Source organism: Saimiri boliviensis, chromosome 11 (genome assembly GCF_048565385.1).
Source record: "Saimiri boliviensis isolate mSaiBol1 chromosome 11, mSaiBol1.pri, whole genome shotgun sequence".
Taxonomy (NCBI): Eukaryota; Metazoa; Chordata; class Mammalia; order Primates; family Cebidae; genus Saimiri; species Saimiri boliviensis.
In genome coordinates, this window is record NC_133459.1 from 97903997 (window position 1) to 97929697 (window position 25701).

At 42.4% G+C, this 25701-nt stretch overlaps 1 protein-coding gene across 5 annotated transcripts in view; it reads right to left on the bottom strand.

Moving 5' to 3' along the window:
• HIPK1 (homeodomain interacting protein kinase 1) overlaps positions 1-16918 on the bottom strand; it is a 50245-nt gene extending 33327 nt beyond the window's left edge. For 2 of the 5 annotated variants that reach the window (XM_039460787.2, XM_039460786.2), the window contains exons 1-2: positions 16488-16796; positions 4626-5703 (exon numbers count right to left, since the gene is read on the bottom strand). In XM_039460787.2, coding sequence (XP_039316721.1) covers positions 4626-5701 — 1076 coding nt within the window. In that variant the 5' untranslated portion in view covers positions 5702-5703; positions 16488-16796. Of the gene's footprint in view, positions 1-4625; positions 5704-6618; positions 6718-15596; positions 16254-16487; positions 16797-16901 lie in introns of those variants that run through there. The other 3 variants (XM_074381225.1, XM_074381226.1, XM_003933487.4) reach the window with 3 other exon arrangements.
• Between the last annotated feature and the right edge of the window lie 8783 nt (positions 16919-25701).

Below are 25701 nucleotides of genomic sequence, written 5' to 3' on the forward strand. Positions count from 1 at the left end.
TCCATCTGCCTTAGGCTCATTACCAAGTATTACTGTGACACACAGAAAACTCATGTTCAATCCTAAACACAGTCAAGTCCTGGATACTGAACTTCAGTATACAGAGTAATTACTCAGTAATACAAAGAATGAACTCCTGTTTTTAACAGGCAAACTTGGCTCTACTTAAAATTATAGTCAACAACTATAATATATGCAGTGAATTTAAAGAAAGCTTTGTCAAAGGATAACTTTGAGGATTTGAAAATCTTAGTTTCTATAAAAACAAAACCAAAATGAATCCATTGACAGCTTAAATTAAAAGGATAACAAAAGAATACAAAGATCAGCAACCTAACACTGAAAATTAGTCAATGAATTACACATTAGAGAAACCTAAGGAGCCAAATAATTCTTTTTATTTTGTGTTAACATGCCCCAATTATAAAAAAGACAAATAATTTTTAGCTCCTATTGCTCTCCCTTTTTCAAGTTAAAAACTGCTCTGTTATCACAAGAGAATGCACTTTGCCTTTGATCGGGCAAACAAATAGTTAAAGAACACCTGCAAGCACAGAGTCAAGACAAAAAGGAAGAGCTGATCAGCTCTCCTCCTTCAGCTGTGGTCTACCTAGTCCCTCCGGAGGACTCAAAATGGTATGCTGCGCTGAACTCTTCAGTGCACATGTAGAGTATGTTACATATGTGTATGGGTGTGGCTGGTGGTGAGATTGCTCAAAGGAGAGTTTTAAAAAGCAAATGTAGTTGGAACCTAAATCTCTCAAGGCATAAATAAATACATGGAGATGAGATTGCACTCCAGCCTGGGCAACAAGAGCAAAACTCCATCTCAAAAAAAAAAACAGTGTGGTACTGGCATAAGGACAGACATACACAGATTAATGGAATAGAGAGCCCAAAACTGAAAAAGGTAGAGCAACAGAAGTTAAGAATTATTTGTCTATATGTTCAAATGATTCCAACAAGGGTGCCAAAACCACCCAATGCAGAAAGGACAGTCTTTTCAGCAAATGGTGTTTGAAGAACTGAATAGTCACATGCCAAAGAATTACATTAGATTTGTACCTCGGACCATAGACAAAAATCAACAAAGAATGAAAGACTGAAACATAAGAGCTGAAACTATAAAACTCTTAGAAGAAAACATAGGGGAAAATCTATATGACTTTGATTTAACAATGACTTCTTGGATATTTCACCAAAAGCACAAGCAACAAAAGAAAAAGAAGAAAAACTGCATTTCACCACAGTTAAAAACGTTTCCATGTTAAACACTATCAACAGGTAAAAAGGCAACCCAAGGAAAGGATGAAAATTTAATATATAGAGTATACAACTCAACAACAAAAAGCCCAATTCAAGAAATGAGGAAAGGACTTAAATAGACATTTCTCCAAAGATGACATACAGATGGTCAAACACATTTAAACAAACAAACAAAAAAATTGCTGGGCTAGGCATGGTGGCTCATGTCTGTAATCCCAACACTTTGGGTTGCTGAGGCGGATGAATCAGTTGAACCCATGAGTTTGAGATCAGTCTGGGCAACACCATGAAGCCCCATTCGCTACTAAAAATACAAAACACTAGCGAGGTGTGGGGGTGTGTGCCCATAACACCAACCATCCAGAAGACTAAGGTGGGTGGGAGGATCGCTTGAGCCTGAGGGGTCAAGGCTGCAGTAAACCATGATCACACCAATGCACCCCAGCCTGGGTGACACAGTGAGACTGTCTCAAAACAAAATAAAACAAATGCTCAACATCATTAATCATTAGGGAAATATGAATCAAAACCACAATGAGATACCAGTTCACACCCATAAGAATGGCGATTATTGGCCAGGCGCAGTGGCTCACACCTTTAATCCCAGCACTCTCGGAAGCTGAGGTGGGCAGATTACCTAAGGTCAGGAGTTTCAGACCAGCCTGATCAACATGTTGAAATCCATCTCTACTAAAGAGGTGGGCACCTGTAATCCCAACTACTTGGGAGGCTGAGGCAGGAGAATCACTTAAACCTGCAAGGCAGAGGTTGCAGTGAGGCGAGGTCACACCACTGCACTCCAACCTGAGCAACAAGAGCGAAACTCCATTTTAAAAAAAAAGAACGGCTATTTTTTAAAAAAACAAAACAAGGGCAGGACTGGTAGTTCATGCCTGTAATCCCAGAACTTTGGGAGACTGAAGCAGGAGGATCACTTGAGGCCAGTTGTTTGAGACCAGTTCGGGCAATGATAAGACCCTCAAAACCCCATCTCCACAAAAAATAAAATATTGATTAGCCAGGTATGGTGGTGTGCGACTGCAGTCCTAGCTACTTGGGAGGCTTAGGTGGGAGGATTGCTAAAGCCCAGCAGTTGGAGGCTACAGTGAACTATGATCATGCCACTGCAGTCCAGCATGAGCAATAGAGGGAGACCCTACCCCTGTAAAAATAAACAATTTTTTTAAATTAAAAAAATAACAAATGGCCAGGCATGGTGGCTCATGCCTATAATCCAAGCACTTTGGAGGCCAAGGCGGGTTGATCACCTGAGGTGGGGAGTTCAACACCAGCCTGACCAACACGGTGAAACCCAGTTTTTAAATAAATAAATAAATAAATAACAAATATTAGAGAAAACGTGGAGAAATTTGGAAGTTCATCCACTGCTGGTGGGAATGTAAAACAGTGTAGCCTCTGTGGAAAAGTTTGGTAGTTCCGCAAAAAGTTAAACAGAATTATCATGCGACCCAGCAATTCCACTCCTAGCTATATACCTAAAAGAACTGAAAATAGGGACTAAGATACTTGTACACCAATGTTCATAGCAGCATTATTCACAACAGCCAAAAGGTAGTAATAACCCAAGTATCTACCAACAGGTGAATGGATAAACAAAATGTGGTACGTACAAACAATGGAATATTATTCAGCCATAAAAGGAATGAGGTTCTGATACATGCTACAGCATGGATTAGCCTCAAAAACATTATGCTAAGTGAAATAAACTAGACACAAAAAGACAAATATTGTATGATTCCACTTACATGCACTATCTAGAACAGGCAAATTCATAGAGACAAAGTCAAATGGAGATTACTAGTGATAGGAAGAAGGTACAATGGAGTTATTGCTTAATGGTTAGAATTTCTGTTTTGGGAGATGAAAACATTTGGAAATAGATAGTGGTGATGGTTACACAACATTGTGAATATACTTAACAGACAGCGGTGATGGTTACACAACACTGTGAATGTATTTAACACACTGAGTGGTACCAAATGGTTAAAATGGTAAACTTCCTATTATCAAGATCTTACCACAATGTTTTTAAAAAAGGAAACATGTAGATGACATACTTTCTAAGTCCCTGTATGGGTTAAAATATCCTCACATTATTTTCACACATAATATAAAATTCTTAATTCAGAATTTCTATGTCCTCAAATTTTATTACAGGCTGTAGCATGTGGGACATAGCTCCTAATAAACATATTCTGTAGGTTATCTATGTGTTTATTATTTCACTTCTTGATTGGATGCTTACATGATTTGTATATAATGTATGGTCATTAAAACTAAATATCAGATTCCTTAAAATAATAACTCGATAAGTAAATGGGTGCTGACAAAAGCATATTTTAAAAGCCTTAGTTATGATATAGACAAAATTATACATATCAACATTTAAGTACTGTCCCAATAATTATTATATATTAAAACGGAAGCTACATTAGAAGTATCAACCTAGAAATATGTATCATTAAAGTATAAGGTACTTGGGTCAACGCCTTTCAAGGATAACCAAATAAGTTCAAAGTATTTAGAGAATGTTAAAACAGGAAGAGACTGTAGCAATCATCTAATCCAATTTATGCTACTATAGAAGAAAATGTAAAAGAATAAAATGTTATTAGAGTTAAACCTGGAGTTATTCCCAAGTTATTTTACCTGCCAAGAGAAGAACTAGGAAAAAACAGCAGCATATGCTCACATTCATTACAAATAAGTAAATATCTTTGTGTATTTCAAGACTCTTTAAAATGGGAAAACGGCCAGGCATGGTGGCTCATGCCTGTAATCACTTTGGAAGGCCAAGGCAGGAGGACCACCTGAGGTTAGGAGTTTGAGACCAGCCTGGTCAACATGGTGAAAACTCATCTCTATTAAAAACAAAAAAATTCACCAGGCATGGTGGTGGGCATCTGTAGTCCCAACTACTCAGGAGGCTGAGGCAGAAGAATCATTTGAACCCAGGAGGTAGAGGCTGCAGTGAGCCAAGATCACACCACTGCACTCCAGCCTGGGTGGCAAGTAAAACTGCATCTCGAAAAATAAATAAACAAATAAGGAAAATGAGGTATAATGGTACTAACGAAAGAACCAGGTGCTAGTATAATTCAACCAGTAACAACCTTCAGAATCAGACTGAGACAATTTTTCCAGTGCTAGATAAATTTTCAAAAATAAGAAAATGTCATATATCAGAATGCCATACACATAGACTGAGCTAAAACATATCCTAGTTCTACCTTAGAATCGATAAACGAATTCATTGCTACAGGTAGTCTATGGGGTATATGTTAAATATAAGGACAGAACTCTAGCTAAGATACGCTTTTTCAGCATTTGCCACTTGCCTGTAGTAACGCGACTGTAAGTAGGTTGAGCACACAGCTTTGGAAACGTGACTAGCAGAACCAAAGTCAATGACCTTCACTCGGTAGGGCTGGCGAACTGGATCAACCAGCATGATGTTTTCAGGCTTAAGGTCAGCGTGAATCAGACCAAGACTCTTGAGCTTCATCAAGGCTGTGGCCACTTGCTGCAAGATTGGTCTAATGTACTTGAGTGGCAGTGGGCTAAATTTGTTTTGCTTTAGAAAATCATATAAGTTCTGCTCCAGCATCTCAAAAACAAGGCAGGTGTGATTCTTATGCTGAAAGCACTCATATGAACGGACAAAATTATATTCATCAGCATTTTCACTGCTTAGGCGAGAAAGAATGCTTACTTCAATCTGTCCTTGTCTGGCATAGGAGGGGTGGTTCTTCAAGATTTTAATAGCCACAATTTCCTTGGTGCTCCTCTTCCAGCACTTAGCCACCTGTCCAAATGTCCCCCGGCCTAGGAACTCCAAGACTTCATAGCTATTGGTCATAGAGCAAAGGATCTCATGCTGGACCAGCTGGTAATCCCCTTCTCCGCTGGAACTGCTACTCTTTGTGGTCACAGTGGTGGTCGTGGCAGCAGCACCCACCACAGTCCTGTTTTGCAGCATGAGAGGGGGATGTTCTTCTATGATCTGCACACTACCGTTGCTGTCAACTTCCTCACTTTTTCGTTTCAATCCACATTTTTGATATGGCTCAAGCAAAGAAACGTTGCTTCTGTGAGTCAGGGTCTGGCTGCTTTGGAAGGTTGATGTAGCAGCACTGCCTGAGCTATCAGCGGCTGTTACAACAATATGCTCCACTGCCGGAGCTGGGAGGAGGAGGCCCTGGTCGTAAGCAGGGATGTTGAAATTTGCTACCTGGTGAGAGGAGTTGGCTTGCCCTTGTGTGGATGGGAGGGTTTTGCTGTGGGTATAATATTTGTCGTTGCTACTCTGTCCTGAAACATCCCAGCCAGAGGGCTCTATTTTCAGTTTCTTCGCACTGCAGAAGGCACTCGACGACACTGATGGGGGCGAAAACACTTGCAACTGTGATGCCATACCTACATTTAGAGAAAGGAAGAATTAGACCACAAGAATAAGAAATACAAGGCTTAGATTTAAAACACACACACACACACACACACACACACACACACACACACCCCTTTTACTTGATAAAAGAAACATGTTCTCCTCTTCTCAAAAACTAATTCAATCTTGACCTATATTCATAGAAACAGAGTACAGAATGTGCTAGACAAAGTGACGATTATCCACTCTGCTCAGGTCATACATAAAATGCATCCAGCAATCTACCACATTTTAAGAGAAAAAAGTAACCAGGATGGGCCAGGCACAGTGGCTCAAGCCTTTAATTCCAGCACTTTGGGAGGCCAACGCAGGAGGATCTCCTGAGCTGAGGAGTTCAAAACCAGTCTGGGCAACATAGTGAGACCCTGTCTCTAAAAATACTAAAATTAAAAGAAAAGTAACCAGGATGATAAGAAAGCTAGAGTATCTTCTGAAAAACCCAGGGAAGTTATTCTTAGAAAAATATTTGGAAAGGAAGTAAGAACAGTCCAGCTTTCTGTCCCTGTATATCCCACAGACACCTCCAGCTCAATAAGCCCAGAGATTAAACAGAAAGCTATTTTTCCAGAATAAAGTCCAAACATCTGACATAGCATGCAAGCCATTTCATATTTATCTTCTCCATTTTCAACCATGTGACCCTCAGATGCCTTAGGGCTCCACAGTAATCCCTCTTCCTTTGCTCTATACTTCCCCATTTTTAATAATTACTCCTCATGATTAGTCATCTGTGAAAGACTAAAATCTCTATCTCTAACCCAGAATTCTCTCTTTTGAACTCCAAACCCTATTTCCAAATGACTACTGAACAGTGCAACTAGGCTATTTTACAAACAACTTATATTCAATAGATTCAGAATTAAACTTATGAGCCTCCACCCCACCTTCAGTTTTCTATTTTAATTATAAGATGCCATCACTCATCCAATTCCTCAAGCCAGAAATCAGGGAGCTCCAGTCTAGGCAGCACGGTAAAACCATCTCTAAAACAAACAAAACACAGGAAAAAAATATTAGCTAGGCATGGAGGCGCATGCCTGTAGTTTCAGCTATTCAGGAGGCAGAAGTGAGAGGATCACCAGAGCCCAGAGATGGAGGCTGCAGTGAGCCGTGATCGCCCCACTGCATTCCAGCCAGGGTGAAAGAGTGATACCCTGTCTCAAAAAAAAAAATCAGGGATGTCTGTTTCCTCATCTACACAATGGTGATAGCAATACCTACCTCGTGGGGTTGTTCTGAGAATTAAATGATTTAATATATGTAAAATGATAGTGTCTAGCACATATTTAATATTATCATCCTGACTCATTCCTCTCCGTTATTCCTCCACATCTAATCTCTATTTTATCCATTTCATCTCCTAACTGTATTTCAAATCAGTCATTTTTCCACACCCCTATTGGCACCATTCTAGTTCAAACTGCCAGTAGCCTCCAAACTAATCTCCTTAATTGCACTCAATAGACCTTTGCTTTTCAACAATGCAAATCGGATAACTGCTTTCCCTTCTTAACTATCTTGCTTCCCCTTCTTGCAGGGTTTTTCACTGCTTTGGAGATAAAGTCCAATGTTCTCAACTTGGCTGGGCATGGTCACTCATGCCTGTTAATTCCCGCAATTTGGGAGGCCCAGGCAGGAGGATCACTTGAGGTCAGGAGTTCGAGATCAGTCTGGGAAGCATTAACAGAAAAGAAAAATTAAGCCAGGTGCAGTGGCTCAAGCTTGTAATCCTGGCACTTTAAGAGGCCAAGATGGAAGAAACACTTGAGCCCAGGAGTTCAAGACCAGCCAGGGAAACATAATGCAGTCTGTATCTCTACAAAAAAAAAAAAATCACCAAGTACAGTGGCACATGCCTGTGGTCCCAGGTACTCAGGAGGCTGAAGCAGGAAAATCACCTGAGTCTGGGAACTGACGCTACAGTGGGTTGTGATCACTCCATTGCACTCTAGCATGGGCAACAAAGCTAGACCCTGTCTCAAAAAAACCTGCCTCAACCTGCCTTAAAATGTACTCCAAAATCTGCTTGCTGTGCTGCCTTCCAACATCTCCCCACTTTGATCCCCACCACCACCAACTCTAGCCACATTGCCCTTCTTTGTTTAGTTCTTGGAAAGCCACTCACCTCTAGGCCCTCTAAATATGTTGAACCTCTCTGACACATCCGCCACATGCACAAACACTCCCCACAATCATTTCCATGGCACCCTGTTAACTTGAAATTATTTCTTTAATGCTACATTCTGAGCTACAGTATAAGCTCCAGGGCATGTCTTGTTCTTCTCATATCACCAAAGCCTACTAAAGACAATACATACATACTCAATATCTGTTGGATGAATTATTTGACCCCTGCCTACCAATCTCACATCTATTAAATACAACTCCCTACCACTCATATTCAACTGCATTATTTTCAAATGCTTGGTCCTTGATTTTTTTTTTTTAATGTCTTTCTTCCTTTTTATCTGAGTGGTCCTTGAGTCATGGGGGGTCTCCACTTCAATCCATATAGTGTAATGTTACTAGTCATAAGAGAATAAACACACACAAGGAAGGAAACATGACAAAGGATGTTACAGAACATCAAAAGGCAGTATGTACATTTCTTTGCACCTGAATACAACTAGAAACCATCTGCACTGGACTAGTCAGCTGGAAAGAACAAATCCTCTGCCTCCAATTTCTAAAATGCAGTTGAGATTTACTTTAAGAATGAGTTTCCACAATTTATATAAACTTAGAAGAGAAGAAGTAGTACAAATTAAAAGCTAAGGTCAGTACAATTTAACTGTGAGGCTGAATTTACAAATCACCTTGTTTTACCTACTTTAAGTACCAAATAAAAGAAAAATCTGAAACCAAGCAGCTTCTTTACAAAATATACCTATTAAAATATGTGTATAAGTATTTCTTATCACCATAAAATTAAAGCCATTAAGCCAACCTGTTGAACAAGAAAAGGAAGCAAACTTTCTAAATCTGTTTTCCATTAATAATGTTAATATTGTTCAGCTGCTAATTTTAACAACCTATCAAGAAACAAACTCAACTTTTATGTAACTAAAAGTATTTAGTGAAGAATCTAAATAGAAAATTTGCAGTTTGCAGCAACTGTCTAGGAATGGGGGGTCATAAAGTAATAATACTGAAGAGAATTTATGAAATACCAAATTTTTAACAATATATTCATTTTGGGAGGCCAAGGTGAGGAGATCACAAGGTCAGGAGTTCGAGACCAGCCTGACCACCATGGTGAAACCCTGTCTATACTACAAATACAAAAAAATTACTTGGGTGTGGTGGCTTGCGCCTGTAATCCCAGCTACTCAGGAAGCTGAGGCAGGAGAGTCACTTGAAGCCAGAAGGAAGAGTTTGCAGTGAGCCGAGATCGCACCACTGCACTCTGGCCTGGGTGACAGAGCAAGACTCCGTCTCAAAAAAAAAAAAAGTATTCACAACTAGATCATCTACAAAATTCTGCATTTAGCAGAGTAACATTATTGCCAACTTTTTACCCAATAAACATAATAAAAGATTACTTACGATTTCAGATCGTCACATTGGGCACTGCAAAAAGCACAAGTTCTAGGACATGTTTCAGAATGTTTTAATATTAAATGATTATAATCCATATCCATAAAGACAAATTTAGTTCACCCAAAGGGAAAGGACAACTCGGAATTCTTTGACTATCCTCCCCGACAACAAGGGTGTGATGTAAGAAGAGTCAGTCAGTATCAGACTACCATAGCTCTTAAATGTGGCCGAGACTCATTCTCACCTCAACTAACCCAAGGTGGGAAGAAAATGCAAAATGAAAATGGTGTAGATAAACCAACAGACTCTCATTTATATTCTACTCTGAAACTCAACTAAAATAGTAATTCCTAGACACAGGATAAAGATACTATATTCCATTAAAATTGTCTTTCCAAATGGGAGACAATTCTCTTCCTATGTGGAGAGCTTTCAAACAGGAACAACCACCAAAAAAAAAAAAAAAAAAAAATTAACATCTGTGGAAAACTTACTATATATCAGAATCTGTAAGGCAAATTACAAATATTTTCAATTCAATATGAACAGCTACCCAATAAATATATTAAAAAGCTATTTCTTGACACACATGTAGCCAACATGCATATGAAAACATGTTCAACATCACTAATCATTAGAGAAATGCAAATCAAAACTAAAATTACATACTATCTCACACCAGTCAGAATAGCTATTATTAAGAAGGCAAAAAAATAACAGATGCTGGCAAGGTTGTGAAGAAAAGGGAACACTTATACTGCTGGTGGGAGTGTAAATTAGTTCAACCATTGTGAAAAGCAGTGCAACAATTCCTTAAAGAATTTAAAATAGAATTACCATTAGATCCAGCAATCCCATCATTGGGTTACCCAAAGGAATATAAATCATTCTACCATAAAGACACATACACATGTTCACTGCAGCACTATTCACAAAGACATGAAATCAACCTCAAGGCTCATAATAGTAGACTAGATAAAGAAAACGTGGTACATATACACCATGGAATACTATGCAGTTATAAAAAAGAACGAGATCATGTCCTTTGCAGCAACAAGCAACTTGGATGAAGCTGGAGGGCCACTATCCTAAACCAACACAGGAACAGAAAACCAATGCTGCATGTTCTCACTTACAAGTGGGAGCTAAACAACGAGAACACGTGTACACAAAGAGGCCAACAACAGAAACTGGGGCCTACTTCAGGGTGGACAGTGGGAAGAGGGAAAGGATAAGGTACTATGCTTATTACATAGGTGATTAAATTATCTGTACACCAAACCCCTGTGGCACAATTTACCTATATAACAAACCTGCACGTGTACATGTACCTCTGAACATAAAACTTTTTTTAAAAGCTATTTTTTTTTCTGAGACAAGTTCTCACACTGTCATCAAGGCTGAAATGCAGTGGTGTGATCAACGCCCACTGTAACCTCGAACTCCTGAGCTCAAGCAATCCTCCACCTCAGCCATCCAAGTAGCTTGGACTACAGGCACACACCAGGACGCTTGGCTAATTTCTATAGGCACATACCATATTTGACTAATTTTTTTTTTTTTTTCAGAGATGAGTTCTTACTATGTTGCCCAGACTGGTGTGAAACTCCTGGCCTAAAGCAATCCCCTCACACCTTGGCCACCCACAATGTTCAGACTACAGGCATGAGCCACCGTACCTGACATAAAAAGCTATTTTTGACTTCCTGAAAACACTGCACCTCTTGACTTCAGCAATGAAGTCTTTACATTTCAAACCTGACTTTCCAAGGACTTAACCATCTCAATATAATGACAAATTTGCCCAGTGCATTAATACCAAATTAGCAATGATGGGCAAAAAACCACTGGTACTTACTGCTAAAAGATAATTGCTAGAATCCAAGGCTTTCGAAAACAGATTGGCAACTTCCCCACTCCCTGGCATTGTCACACCCATTTAACATTGTTTACTGGGTGCTCCACACTATAAGCACTATAGGTAGATAATCTTATTAGAAAGATCCAAGTACTATAACCCTGAATGAAACAGTTGGTTATGACAACCAAGGTAATCATTTTCCAATGATTTGTCCTTACCCCTCAGTAACCTTTTCCCCAACACATCAATAATAAATTCCTGTTGCTTTTGTTCAATGTCAGTCATCTTTGCCTCTTTCATACAATTTAACAGTTGGTTACCCAAATGACCTAAAAACTGTACTACATATTGATTTCTTGCTCTAGCACTTATCCTCAGATGACATGAACACAGAATTACATATTTTCTATCACACACTCTTGATATATATTTTTACAGATAAGAGTACATCTTCTGTAAAAACAAAGCAAGACAGTTTAGGAAGAAAATTCTTCCCGGCTGGGGGTGGTGGTTCATGCCTATAATCCCAGCACTTTAGGAGGCCAAGGTGGGCAAATCATCTGAGGTCAGCAGTTCGAGACCAGCCTGACCAACACAGAGAAACTCATCTCTACTAAAAATACAAAATAACCCAGGTGTGGTGGTGCATCCCTGTAATCCCAGCTGCTTGGCAGGAGAATCACTTGAATCCGGGGAGCAGACATTGCAGTGAGCCGAGATGGCACCATTGCACTCCGGCCTGGGCAACAAGAGCAAAACTCCATCTCGGAAAAAAAAATTGTTTCTAACAGAACACCTAAATCTCTCTCTACTCCCGGAATTTTTCTCCACCCTTACTGCACAATTCTGTACTTAAACAGCTTAACTGGTCTCCTCCAAACTACACTCTCAACTTCCCCTCTCCGAGACTCTGTCACTCAGACTGGAGTGCAGTACACCATCATGGTTCGTGCACTGTAGGCTGTACCTACAGGTCTCAATCTTCCTACCTCAACGTCCCAAGTCTGGGACTACCAGTAAATGCCACCACACCCAGCTAATTTTTTTGTATTTTTTGTAGAGACAGGGTTTCACATGTTGCTCAGGCTGGTCTCAAATTCCTAGGCTCAAATGATACACCCACCTCAGCCTCCAAAAGTGCTGGGATTACAGGCGTGAGCCATGATGCTAAGCTCAAGCCCCTTTTCTAAGCTCCCCTTTCCCAATTCATTCTTTGCCTTACAACTGAAGCTTTTAAAAATGCACATCTGAGGCCAGGCGCAGTGGCTCATGCCTGTAAGCCCAGCTCTCTGGAAGGCTGAGGAGGGCAGATCATGGAGCCAGGAGTTCAAAACCAGCCCGACCAACATGATGAAACCCCATCTCTACTAAAAATACAAAAAAATAGCTGGGTGTGGTGGCGCCTGTAATCCCAGCTACTCAGGAGGCTGAGGCAGGAGAATTGCTTGAACCCGGGAAGTGGAGGTTGCAGTGAGCCAAGATTGCGTCATTGCACTCGAGCCTGGGCAACAGAGTGAGACTTTGTCTCAAAAAAAAAATAACAGCCGGGCGTGGTGGCTCAAGCCTGTAATCCCAGCACTTTGGGAGGCCGAGGCGGGTGGATCACGAGGTCAAGAGATTGAGACCATCCTGGTCAACATGGTGAAACCCCGTCTCTACTAAAAATACAAAAAAGTAGCTGGGCATGGTGGCGCGTGCCTGTAATCCCAGCTACTCAGGAGGCTGAGGCAGGAGAATTGCCTGAACCCAGGAGGCGGAGGTTGCGGTGAGCCGAGATCGCGCCATTGCACTCCAGCATGGGTAACAAGAGCGAAACTCCGTCTCAAAAAATAAAATAAAATAAAATAAAATAACAAAGAAAAAAAAATGTGTATCTATCCCCTACTTAAAACCTTAGGACAAAGACCAAAATCTCTAATTTGGATTACCAGGCTTTGCCATATCTGGGCCATGATTACTTGCATAGCCTCGCTTCATCTGCACTCTTCCCCAGGCACTTTCTCTTCCAGTACTACCAAGTCTCTCTGGGTTCCCACAGCAGGCCTTGCCTTCTCTAGCCCTAGTTCCTTCAACATGTTTCCTCTCCGAACTTCATTTTCCTCTCTTACCCTTTTCTTTTCCTAACTTTTACTTATTCTTCTAGTCTCTGCTTAAAGCTCACTTCTTCAGTGTGGCATAGGCTGTTGCTCTGTATCAAAATCAATACCCCACTTAGATTTATTTGGAATGACTATAGCAACAGAAAAAAAGAAAAGTGCTTTGTGTTTAGTAAAAAACTACATTTTAGTACCTGCACATGACAATCTATATATAGGTCTATAAAGCTTAGAATTAAGACAATTATACCCTGAGGAGTTTCCAGGATAAGAAAAAGTTCAAATTAACAAAGAAAAAATCAATATGAAACATAAACAACAAGCAGCAAAGGCTGAAGAAAAACAGGACTTAAGTAAGGCAACAGCAATTTGGCGAATGGAAGATGGAAGAGGCTCTTTCAGAAGAATAACTTTTGCTATGCTATTATGCCAAGGGATGTGGAAAAATAAAAAACTCTGTTAAGTAAGGAGATATATTTAACTGGAGCAGAAAACACTGGCAAAAAAGTACTGGAACTCTTAAAGATAAAAGGGACCATATAAGATTCTAAAACTCCCTAATTCCAAGATGAGAAAAAGGAGATCCAGGCCAGGAGTGGTGGTTCACACCTGCAATCCCAGCACTTTGGAAGGACCAGGCAGTGGATCACTTAAGGTCAAGAGTTCGAGACCAGCCTGGCCAACATGTGAAACCCCATCTCTACTAAAAACACAAAAATTAGCCAGGCATGGTGGCACGCACCTGGAATCCCAGCTACTTGGGAGACTAAGGTCTCCCGAATCACTTGAACCTGCCACTGCACTCCAGCCTGGGTGACAGAGTGAGACCCTCTCTCAAAAAAAAAAAGCAGATCCTAAAAGGCCAAATGAGTTTTACCTGGAGCTAATGAGTAGCAAAAAGACTCCAGGCCTTCTCATTCTTTTTTCTTAAGCACTCTGGGAAAGCACCGTACCAGGTACCCTTAAAGAATCTAAAAGAAATGTAAGTGTCCTTACCTTCAAAAAACTTAGAATGTTGCTGAAATAATATGACAAATGAAAAAGAAAAATAAGAAAACAGGACGTAAATTTTTAAAGTACCAAATTATGCACTACAGAAATATATCAGGCATTTGGGAGCTGCGTTCCAACAACTAAACGGAAGATCAGGAACAAAAACAAAAGGAACCAAAAGGCAAACCAGTGATTGCTGAAGTGGTACTTAAAGGAAAATAATCTTGATGACTTGTGTTTAGAATGGCAGGAAGGGAGAGGAAGGGAAGAAAACGAGAGGAATAATAGTAAATTTTTCTTTAAATACCTAAAAAATACAGACTGCTGTTACACATTCAGGCAGGTAGCAGACCAAGCAGCTTATGTTTGCAAAATTACTTCAAATTACAAGACCGGTTTACAATACATAACTAGCAAGCTGCACAAGTTCCAAGTGTAAGAACTTTACAAGGCCAGTATGACTCACTGATTTCTACCAACGAATCACTGATGGAGCTGTGCTTATAAAAACAAAAGCACAGAATGAAAGAAGTCTATTTTCAAAAGAATTGTGAACTTTGAGATTATCTCTTTTTTTTAATTTATTTTAGAAGGAAGTTCTGGTTTGGTTTTAAGTCTCAAGTTACCAACGAACTTGCTCTAAAATCCACTAAACTCTAGTGTCAAGAGATAGGAGTGTCGAGAGAGAGGATCAACTATTCATGAAGGTATCACCAGCAAAAGTTCTACTTGCCAACTAAAGCCAGTACATCTATAAGATCTCATTCACCATTTTATTCTAAGATGCTTTACTGGCTTGGCGGCCTCCAGTTCCAACCACAAATACTTTACTAAAATATCCTTCAAGCCAGGAACAGCATCTTAAAGTCAACGACACCCTTCATCATACCAGTATTATAACACAGAACTCTGACATGTAAAGATCCAAAATCACCAACTGAATAATGACAATTAGGTAAAATGATTTGTTAGATTTTTAAATGTTTTACAGAAAGCTTTAGGCTTCTATAAGAAAAAACCTGGTAATGGTTTGCATTCTCTATAATCTTACCAAAAAAAAAAAAAAAACCTGCAGACCAGAAATCAAAAATAGCTTTACACAAACAAAAGAAAAATTGTAGGTTTGCTGAGGGCATCAGTCGCTTAATTTAACCCCATTTCATCAGGAGCGGGAAGCCACACTGCTGTTTTCACCAGTTACTAAGAAACAAGATAAAGGACAGATTGGGACAGTAGAGTCTATAGCTGAAAGTATTATTTTGATGCAATTACTGAGAATTCCCAAAGTGTCACTAATAGACAAGAAAAAGCATCTAGGACTGCCTCTAAATGAGTCCACCTACAACAGCCTTTAAGTAAAGACAAGACTTACTGGAGCTTGTGGGTTTTTCCTCCTCTTCCCTACCCCCATCTTCCCATCTTCATTCCCCACTCCCCAAGCAGGAAAGGAAGCTCGCCCGGCATAAACACAGGTCATTGCTCACAGCTCGTCACCACAACAAACGGGAGGTTAGACCGACGCTCCTGGAAACGGAACTCCAGGTCTTCGTTGCTAGGCACAAAAAAGGGGATTTTCCCCACAGACTTGTGAACAGTATGGGCCTTATCAGTTGTTTCCCCACCTTTCCCTTTAAAAAAAAAAAAAGAAAAGAAAAGAAAAGAAAAAGCTTTGGAAACGGTGACGGCAAAAGTTTCCCTTTGGGCCAGACCTCTACCTCTGCCTTGTACAGATAGATAATAGGTGGGCTGGTCTCAAGTCATCTCCACCGTCATTACGAATTTCAAGCGGAGAAGACAGGAAAGCTTCCACACCCACCCCACGGTCGTCTTCCCCAGGCTCTGCTTCCTGGTCCAAAACAGCACAAATAACCCAAAACCATGGTGATGCGCGGAGCTGTGAAATACACACGCACAAGCCGCACTGGGAACCTGCCACGACAGCCGGGGGAAAAAAGCCGGCGGAGTGACGAGACGCAAGGCGGTCCCCTGTCACTTAAGGACAACACGCCCAAGCGAGAAGTGGCAGGAGGCAGGGGGAGTTGCCCCGAAACCTGCCCACCTTCCTGGGAACGCAATCCCCGCGGCGGCCGTGAGCGGACGGGCCGCAGGACGCGGCGCCCGGTCGCGAGCGGGGGCCCCCCGAGGAAGGCGCCCCCCGCAGGCTGGGCGCCCCAGGAGAGCCGGCGGCCGGCCCGGCCCCGCCTCGGGGAGCTGAGGGGAAGTCGCTCCCCGCCGCGGCCCCCTCCCGCCCGTTCCCACTCACCGCCGGTGTGTCTGGTTCTCAGCCGCGAGCTGGGGCTGCCGTGAGGAGGCGGCGGAGGAGACGAGATCTGGGGCCCCGCCGCCGGGTCATCATACCCTCCGCGCGAGCCGGCCCGGGCCCCGGCCCCCGCCCCCCCGGAGCCGTCCCCGCGCCCGTCCCGCAGGGGGAGCCTCTTCAGCCTCCCGCCCGCTCCACCAACCCAGCCCCTTCCCGCCGCCGCCGCCGCCGCCGCCGCCTCAGCCCCGCGCGCTCCCGCCTCGGCCTCCGGCAGCCGTCCGGGGCTACCGCCGGGGCCCTTACTCCGCAGCCGCCGTTGTCGCCAGACCAGACGAGCGGAGCGCCGAGCGGCCACCCCCGACCCGGCCGGCCCCGCCTCGCCGGAACTATTCACCCGCCCCGCGCCATGACACCTACTGAGGCGGAAGTGCAGCTGAACGGACTCTCTAGGACGACCGCATAGTAGTGATCGCGGTGGGAGTGGGTGGGGCCTGGAGCGGGTGGGCCTCCGTGGGGAGCCAGCGCGGACCGAGGGCTGGGGCCGGATTTCTCGCCCCCTCCGCGCCGTGGACTCCGCGGTAATTTAGAGGTGCTGGCGGGTAGGGGATCCAACTGTAAAATGTCATCCCAGCTAGTGTGACATCACCACAGCCTAGTGTGACACCCCCAGAGATTGGGCAGTGTGCGGGAAGACAGTGGCTAGTAGAGGAGCTGCACTGCCGGTGAGGGATTACCTGATGTTTCATTGCTGCCTACAGACGTTTTAGCAATGTGACATCTGCGTATCGCATCTGGAAGTCTCCCTGTACGTCAAGAGCCCCTTAGGGGAGTCTCCCATTGCCGCCTTGGGAACCTGTGTTGACATTACAAGAGAGAATAGCTGTGCCCTCAACTCAAACGCTCAAAACAGGCAGCGAGCGAATCCTAGCATAATTTTCTTGATTCTACCAGAAGGAAGTGAGGCTGGGTATTTAGGAAACAGAACGCGTTGGGCACAGTTCTGAGAAAACAGACACTGTGAAAATTAGGTAATCCTAATAGAAAAGCAATTGGGATCTCCCAAAGTCAAGAGTTTCTGTAGTACTTCCGATCTATCTCCTGATGTGTAAAATACTCAGATTCCTGAAGAGGGGGGCATTTTTCGGGAGACTGTAACCTCTTCATTTTTTCCATCCCGCACAAGTACTGGAGGCAGCAGTGATCTGAGCCCTAGAAAGTGGCTGTCCTGCACCATCGGTATTTGCATATATTCTGTGAGGAGGAGGCAGATGTGGCTAAGACAGAGTTCTATCAAGTTTTTCTTTTTTTTCTTTTTTCTTTTTTTTTTTTTTTTGAGACGGAGTTTCGCTCTTGTTACCCAGGCTGGAGTGCAATGGCACGATCTTGGCTCACCGCAACCTCCGCCTCCTGGGTTCAGGCAATTCTCCTGCCTCAGCCTCCTGAGTAGCTGGGATTACAGGCACGTGCCACCATGCCCAGCTAATTTTTGTATTTTTAGTAGAGACGGGGTTTCACCATGTTGACCAGGATGGTCTCGATCTCTTGACCTCGTGATCCACCCGCCTCGGCCTCCCAAAGTGCTGGGATTACAGGCGTGAGCCACTGCGCCCGGCTCTCTATCAAGTTTTGTTTCTCAGATCTCACTTATGAACATCTTTGATTTCCTTGGATCCCTATGTCACACACAAAAATGGATAATTTTTGTAAAATGTGCTGAAGTACCTTTTAAGGGAAGTCATTTGGCTTTCGCTCTGGCTTAACAACACTGGGAGCAGTTCCATTTTATCTGGAACAGGGAAGTTTATTTCCCTAGAGGACCCGGGTTAGCAAAAATGTTCAATCCCACAAGGCAGTTTTGCTTGCATAGTTTCACAGAAACTTCCTTCTACTAAGGATACAAAGAAAAAACGGTATGGCCTGTGCCCTGAAGGAGCTTACAGTTAAGCAGAGAAGTGGCAGGATGTGGAAGCAGTAAGGTAAATTGAGTCAGATTTTGAAAAGCAGTGTAGAGGCTGCTAGTTTATTCACACAGGTGGCTGGGCGCAGTGGCTCATGCCTTTAACCCCAGCACTTTGGGAGGCCAAGGTGGCAGATCACTGGAGGTAAAGCGTTTGAGACCAGCCTAGCTAACATGGTGAATCCTGTTTCTACTAAAATTACAAAAATTAGCCAGGCATGGTGGCAAATGTTTGTAATCCAAGCTACTCAGGAGGCTGAGGCAGGAGAACTGCTTGAACCCAAGAGGCGGAAGTTACAGTGAGCCAAGATCGCACTGCTGCACTCCAGCCTGGACAACAGAGCCAGACTCCATCTCAAAAAAGAAGTTTATTCAGACAGGTAATATGAGAGAACTGGTGATGGTGAGGAAGATGGCTGGCTGGAGTGGGTAAAGACTGGAGAAAGGGATCCTAATCAGAAAACTATGATGAGGGTTTCAGTAAGCAGGAAAGAAGGCAAGAAAGGGGCAGATATGTGAAATATATCCTCCTGAACAAAGTCAGCGCAGCTGGAGAGAGCCTGGATTCAGTGTTGAAGGCAAGAAGTCACTTGCCCAAAAGTGGCAGTGCTTAAGACCTAATAGGAGAAGCTGACAAGAAGGCTGTGTCTTGAGAGAAGCTCAACCAAAAATCTAGGCAAACTATTCAAACAAATAATGAATCCTAGGGGCTAGGGAGAAAAAGAGAATTTAAATAGAAGTCAACAGGTTGTGAAACTGGGAAAACCAGTTTAGAGTGAAGGTCTGCAGTAAAGGATAAAAAGCAGAAAAATCCCTTGAACCAACAGGAGGAGAACCTCAATGATTCTTTTTAAAGCCAGAACCCAGAATACTTTTTATATGGGTTTTAAGCATATCAATAAGTTGCAAGAGTAACAGAAAGAGGATCCACATACCCATTACCCAGATTATTAACAACTTGCCCCTTTTGCTTTATCACTTGGCAGTTGTCTGGATGGATGGATGGATAGATAGATACATACATGCATATATAAACAGATACATGGATAAATAGACACATAAATACATAGATACATAAAGATATATTACACATACACATACATATTTTTTTCTGACCAGTTGAAAGTAAATTGCATGCATCATGCTTCTTTACCCCATAATACTTGAATAGCCTAATAAGTACATTCTCATATATAAACACAACACATATAATTATCAACTCCAGGAAATTTAACATTGCTGTAACACTTTAATCTACCATCCATGTTCCAAATGTTGTCAGTGGATCCAATAACATCTTTCTTAGCATTTTTTTCTTTTCCAGTGCAAGATCCAGTTTAGGATCATTTATCACATTTAATCGTCATGTCTGTCTAATGTTCATTAATCTGGCACAGTTGCTCAGCTTTTCTTTGTCTTTGATATTCTTGAAGAATATGAGCCTTTTTCTAGTGAAGGGGTAATAAAATGTTCTTCATTTTAGGATATCCTCATTTTAGGTTTGTTATTTATGTTTGTCTGATGTTTACTTATAATTAGATTCAGGTAATCCATTTCTTGCCAGAATACTGCATGTATGATATTGTATCCTCAGGATATTATATCCAAAGACACACGATGTCTCTCTCTCTGTCCCTCATTGGTGATACTAATTCTGATCACTTTGTAAAGGATCTGATTTCTCCACAGTACATTTACTATTTTTTCCTTGTAATTAATAACTGTCCACTTTAAAATGTTTAATAATACATTATGTCAATTTTATCTCACTAAAAAAAGGGAGCAACATAGTGAGACTTTGTCTCTACAACAATTTTATTCAGATGTCTTGAAGGATAAAATTTTTTTTTTAGTTAGCTAGGCATGGTGGTGCACAGCTGTAGCCCCAGCTATTCAGGAGGCTAAGGCTAGAGGATTGCTGGAGCACGGGAAGTTGAAGCTGCAGTGAGCTGTGATCTTGTCACTACACTTCAGACTGGGCAACAAAGTAATACCCTGTCTCAAAAAAAGAGTGAGGTGGTAGGGAAGGAGGTTTTCAGGATTTAGAGACAAGGTACCAGAAATTTTACCCTTAATTTTCCTAATTTTCAAGGGTCAACCCAGAGACTATTGTGGGAAAAAAACAAATGCCTTGACTCCTTATGCCACCCATGTTTATGACTCCTCAGATCCTCCTTCCCCCATAATCATTTCTAATGTCTCCCTTTTCTATACATAATGATCTTACTCTTTTTCACTTTTCTCATATACCAACTGTTTATTCAACAAAAGCAAGGAATAGCGCTTTCTCTCCCTTTTCTTTGATCATGATTTCTCATATGCCCCCTGTGTTCTGTAGCGTCTCACCTTTTCTTTTTTAAAAACTCATCTCCCCAACTCTGAGATGCTCACCTTTTCTTTGACCAACTGTTACACAGTGTTTAGCATCTGTATCCTATGTTTTTCCCTATCATCAATTTCAAGCAACATCTAAAACCAAAATAAATGCTTTGGGAAGGCACACAGAGACCCATAATGAAAAGGGCAATAAAGCAGAACAGGAACTTGAAATTTAATAATGGAATATTATTTGCGCTAAGTCATTTTGTACTTCCCAAAAACTCAGAAATCAAAAAGCCCTAATGGAGTGTCCCCTGCCCAGCACAATTCCTTATACATGGTTGGTGCTATAACTGTTTTGCTGAATAAATTACTGAGTGCTTATTCACAGTGCTCAAAGTATCAGGATCAGTTAACTATAGAATAGGCATTAAGAAACTTCAGATGGGCCAGGTACAATGGCTCATGCCTGTAATCCCAGCATTTTCGGAGGCCGAGGCAGGAGGATCACTGGAGCCAAGGAGTTGAAGAACCAGCCTGGCAACAGAGCACCACTGCACTCCAGCCTGGACAACAGCCTGGACAACATCTCTTTTTTTGTAGAGACCTCATCTCTACAAAAAAAAAAAAAAAAAAAAAAAAAAATTAAAATTAGCCAGGTATGGTGGTATGCACCTGTGGTTCCAGCTACTTGGGAGGGAGGCTGAAGTTGGAGGATCACTTCAGCCCAAAAGATTGAGACATTGTGCCACTGTACTCCAGCCTGAGTGACAGAGTCAGATCCTGTCCCAAAAAAAAAAAAAGGAAGGAGGGAGGGAGGGAGGGAGACCTCACATTGGTCACACCTGTAATTTCAGGACTGGGAGGCTGAGGCAGGAGGATTATTTGAGGACAGGAGTTCAAGACCAGCCTGAGAAACATAACAAGACCTCATCTCTATTTTAAAAAGATGAAACCTCAAAATAACATTCATCATCACTTGACTGTGAATTTAACTAATTTTTTTGTATTATTACTTTTGTAAATTAACTTTGATGAAACTTGTAAGTAGTTAACAAGTGGGTCTCTTCACGGAGGGTAGGATAAGGGAATGTGATCTATGAAAACCTTAGAGGGTAGATTCTCTGATGTGAAACAGGCTTTTCCCTGACCAACCTCACTGCTCCTAGGATGTCCCATATAGAAAAATAGGAGCTTCAGAGCCTGATGTCCATAGGAATCCTGACTTTGGTAGTTACTGGGGTATGATGGTGGGCATCTTAATAAGCCTCATACTTAAAATGAAGATGATAATGCCTATTCCTTTCCTCCCTTGTTCCATCCGTCAGAAAATGTCTTCAGTGTTACTTCCAAAAGATATGGCCTGGCGTGGTGGCTCATGCCTACAATCCCAGCACTTTGGGAGACCGAGGTGGGCAGATAACCAAAGGTCAGGAGTTCAAGACCAGCCTGGCCATCATGGCGAAACCCCGTCTCTACTAAAAATACAAAAATTAGCCTGGCATGGTAGCAGGCACCAGTAGTCCTAGCTACTTGAGAGGCTAAGTCAAGAGAATCGCTTGAACCCAGTAGGCAGAGGCTGCAGTGAGCTGAGATTGTGCCACCACACTCCAGCCTGGGCAACAAGAGCAAGACTCCATCTCAAACAAAAAAAAATCCTGAATTTACTAATATTCACCTCCACTGATACCATCTGTGAAATTAGAACATTTGTGAGCAGTGAACTACAGAATAATAAATATGGATACTTGATACATCTATGTTGTGTGGGAAATATTTAAAAATTTTAAAAAATATGCATACTTAAAAACTGCCAACAGTAGGGTTTCAAATGTTCTCAACACACACACACACACACACACACACACACACACACAGAGAGATAAGGTTATGGACATGTAGATATGTTAATGAGCTTGATTGTGACAATCATTTACAGTATATACATGAAAAATCATGTATACTGTAAATATAAACAATTTTTGTCAATTATATTTAAATAAGGACTTTCAGTCCTATCTTGATTAAAAGGGAGTGAAGATTTTAATTGTGTATAGACTAGGAGCATTATAAAAAGAGGATGTGGCCAGGCAAGTTGGTTCACACCTGTAATTCCAGCACTTTGGGAGGCCAAGGCGGGCGGATTACCAACATCAAAATGTTTTTTGACTTTTTTTTTTTTTTTTTGAGATGGAGTCTCTTCCACAGAAAATTGAAGCAAAAGGAGAAAAAACAGAAAGAAAAAAAGAGATGGAGTCTCGCTCTGTCACCCAGGCTGGAGTGCAGTAGTGATCTTGCCACACTGCAACCTCTGCCTCCTGGGTTCAAGTGATTTTCCTGCCTCAGCCTCCTGAGTAGCTGGGATTACAGGCATCCGCCACCATACCTGGCTAATTTTTGTATTTTTAGTAGAGACAGGGTTTCACTATGTTGGCCAGGTTGGTCTCAAACTCCTGACCTTGTGATCCTTCTGCCTCAGCCTCCCAAAGTGCTGGGATTACAAGTGTGAGCCACTGCGCCCGGCCATTTTGGCTTCTTAATAATAGCTATTCTGACAGGTGTGAGATGGTATCACATTGTGGCTTTGACTTGCATTTCTCTACACTCACTTCTTGATGTTCCTTAGGCACAGAGCTCTTTCCCACCCCAAAGTCTTGGCACTGATTCTGCCTGAACCCTCTACCCATTCCCTACTCTGGGCAACGTAGTGAGACCTTGTCTCAACAAAAACAACTTTCTTTTTTTTTTTATTTTTTCACCCAGGCTGGAGTGCAATGGCGCAATCTCAGCTCACGGCAACCTCCGCCTCCTGGGTTCAGGCAATTCTCCTGCCTCAGTCTCCTGAGTAGCTGGGATTACAGGCACACGCCACCATGCCCAGCTAATGGTTTTTTGTATTTTTAGTAGAGACGGGGTTTCACCATGTTGACCAGGATGGTCTCGATCTCTTGACCTCGTGATCCACCCGCCTCGGCCTCCCAAAGTGCTGGGATTACAGGCTTGAGCTGCCATGCCCAGCCGTACAAAAACAATTTTTAAATTAGACCTCCCTACCAAGTCTTTCCCTGGCCGGCTCATCATTCAGGTCTCATTTTGTTGTCAGTCCCAGAGAGGTACTTGAGCAAATAAGCCAGGGGAAAAGCTTCAAAATTGAGATTTCAGATGGAGTACTATTTCTGGTAATGACAGGGTGGTGAAGTAGAGGGAGAAGAAGGTCTTTGAAGATGAGGTCAAGGAAACTGAGCAGCCAGAGTGTTGAAATCATCCAGAATGATGACAGGGTTGTGAAGGAGGAGAAGGCTGTGAGTCATTGACTCAAGTCTTGATAAGTGAGGATGGGAAGGAGGGGATGGTATAGCCAGATGGTATGCACTTCAGGGGAGGAGAGATGGTCACAGGAAGAAATGGCAATAATGGCTAGGAGGCAGCAAGGAGAATAAAGAGGACATCAGTATCACCTTCTTACCTTGAGGTGGAGGGGAGAGAAAAAGAGCCTCTATGTGAGAAGCTGGCCAGAAAGCAGTGTGCTCAGAGGAGAGCCGGTCTTCAATTTAGGCAAGGAGGGTGACAGAGACTTTCAGAAAAGATACTGAGGACATAGAGGAATTTGCTGATCACAGAGGAGACTTGAGAGCCTACTGAAAGAAGGGGAGGAAAGGGTGAGGACTCAGCCTTCAAGACCTGAACTCCTGGCAATGACTGGGGTTTAAACAAGGTATAGGGGGATTAATTCTGCCACGTTTAGGGGTAAGGATGGGTGACCAGACCTGTTCTTAGGGTCCAGAGAAGTTGCCCCAGGGTGTTGCAGCTTGGTATCCTTGATGCTGAAAGGTGTCTTCCTAAGGCTTCATATGTTTAAAGAGTTTGACTCATAAAGCTTTGTCATAACCACTGATATACATGAGAGAGGAGGTGGATCAAGGGCATAAGAGATGAGAAGCAGCTTTGAAAATACCAGAAGCTGAAATCTGTAGTGATACAGTTGTACGGTTCTTTTCTCCAGTGGCTCTGCTTTCCTTCTGCAGGAGATGAAAAGGAGAATTCCAGGACTGATCCAAGGTTGTTGGCTTATACAGCTGGTATGGCAGAAGAATCTAGAACCAGACCAAGCATGGTGTCTGGCCCTTTGTTTACTCACAATGTTCTGAAGTGCACAGCCCACACTGCTATGCTCTACACACCTCTTTGGATTCTCTGAGCTTCTGATTAACCACTTGTTCTTCTGAGGTGTTTTGGCTTTGCTTTAGGGTTTTACAGTTAAATCTACTCAGCACAGCATCTGAAGCTTATCATGATTTCATCCTACTCTTTTTCCATCTGTACAAATGCATCCTTGGATGCTTCGGGTAACAAGTCTTTTGGCTAGGCTTGACTCCAGGATCCTTCCCACCAGGAAGTACCTTCATTAGCCAATCTCTCAGATTTTTCTGGGCCTGAAAGGTAGGATTAGCCAATGGCGTTATGCAGGGCATGCACTGGACATGTCAGTCACTCCTCTGTAAGCAGAATTTAAATATGTCAGGGAGTTTAAGGCAAACTTTTTTTTTTTTTTTTGAGATAGGATCTTGCTGTGTTGCCCAGGCTGGAGTGCAGTGGTGCAATCTTGGCTCACTGCAACCTCTGCCTCCCTGGTTCAAGCAATTCTCCTGCCTTGGCCTCCCAAGTAGCTAGGACTACAGGCATGTGCCACCACTCCTCGCTAATTTTTGTATTTTTAGTAGAGACAGGGTTTCACTATGTTGGCCAGTCTCAAGCCAGGCTGGTCTTGAACTCTTGACCTCAGGTGATCCGCCCGCCTTGGACTCCCAAAGTGCTGGGATTACAGGTGTGAGCCACTGTGCCCAGCCAAAGGCAAACCTTTTTTTTAAAAAGATATTGGATACTCTTGTGAAGTGCTTTGGTTGCTTTATTTCATGTCAGTCTCCTCCAAACCCTATGAAG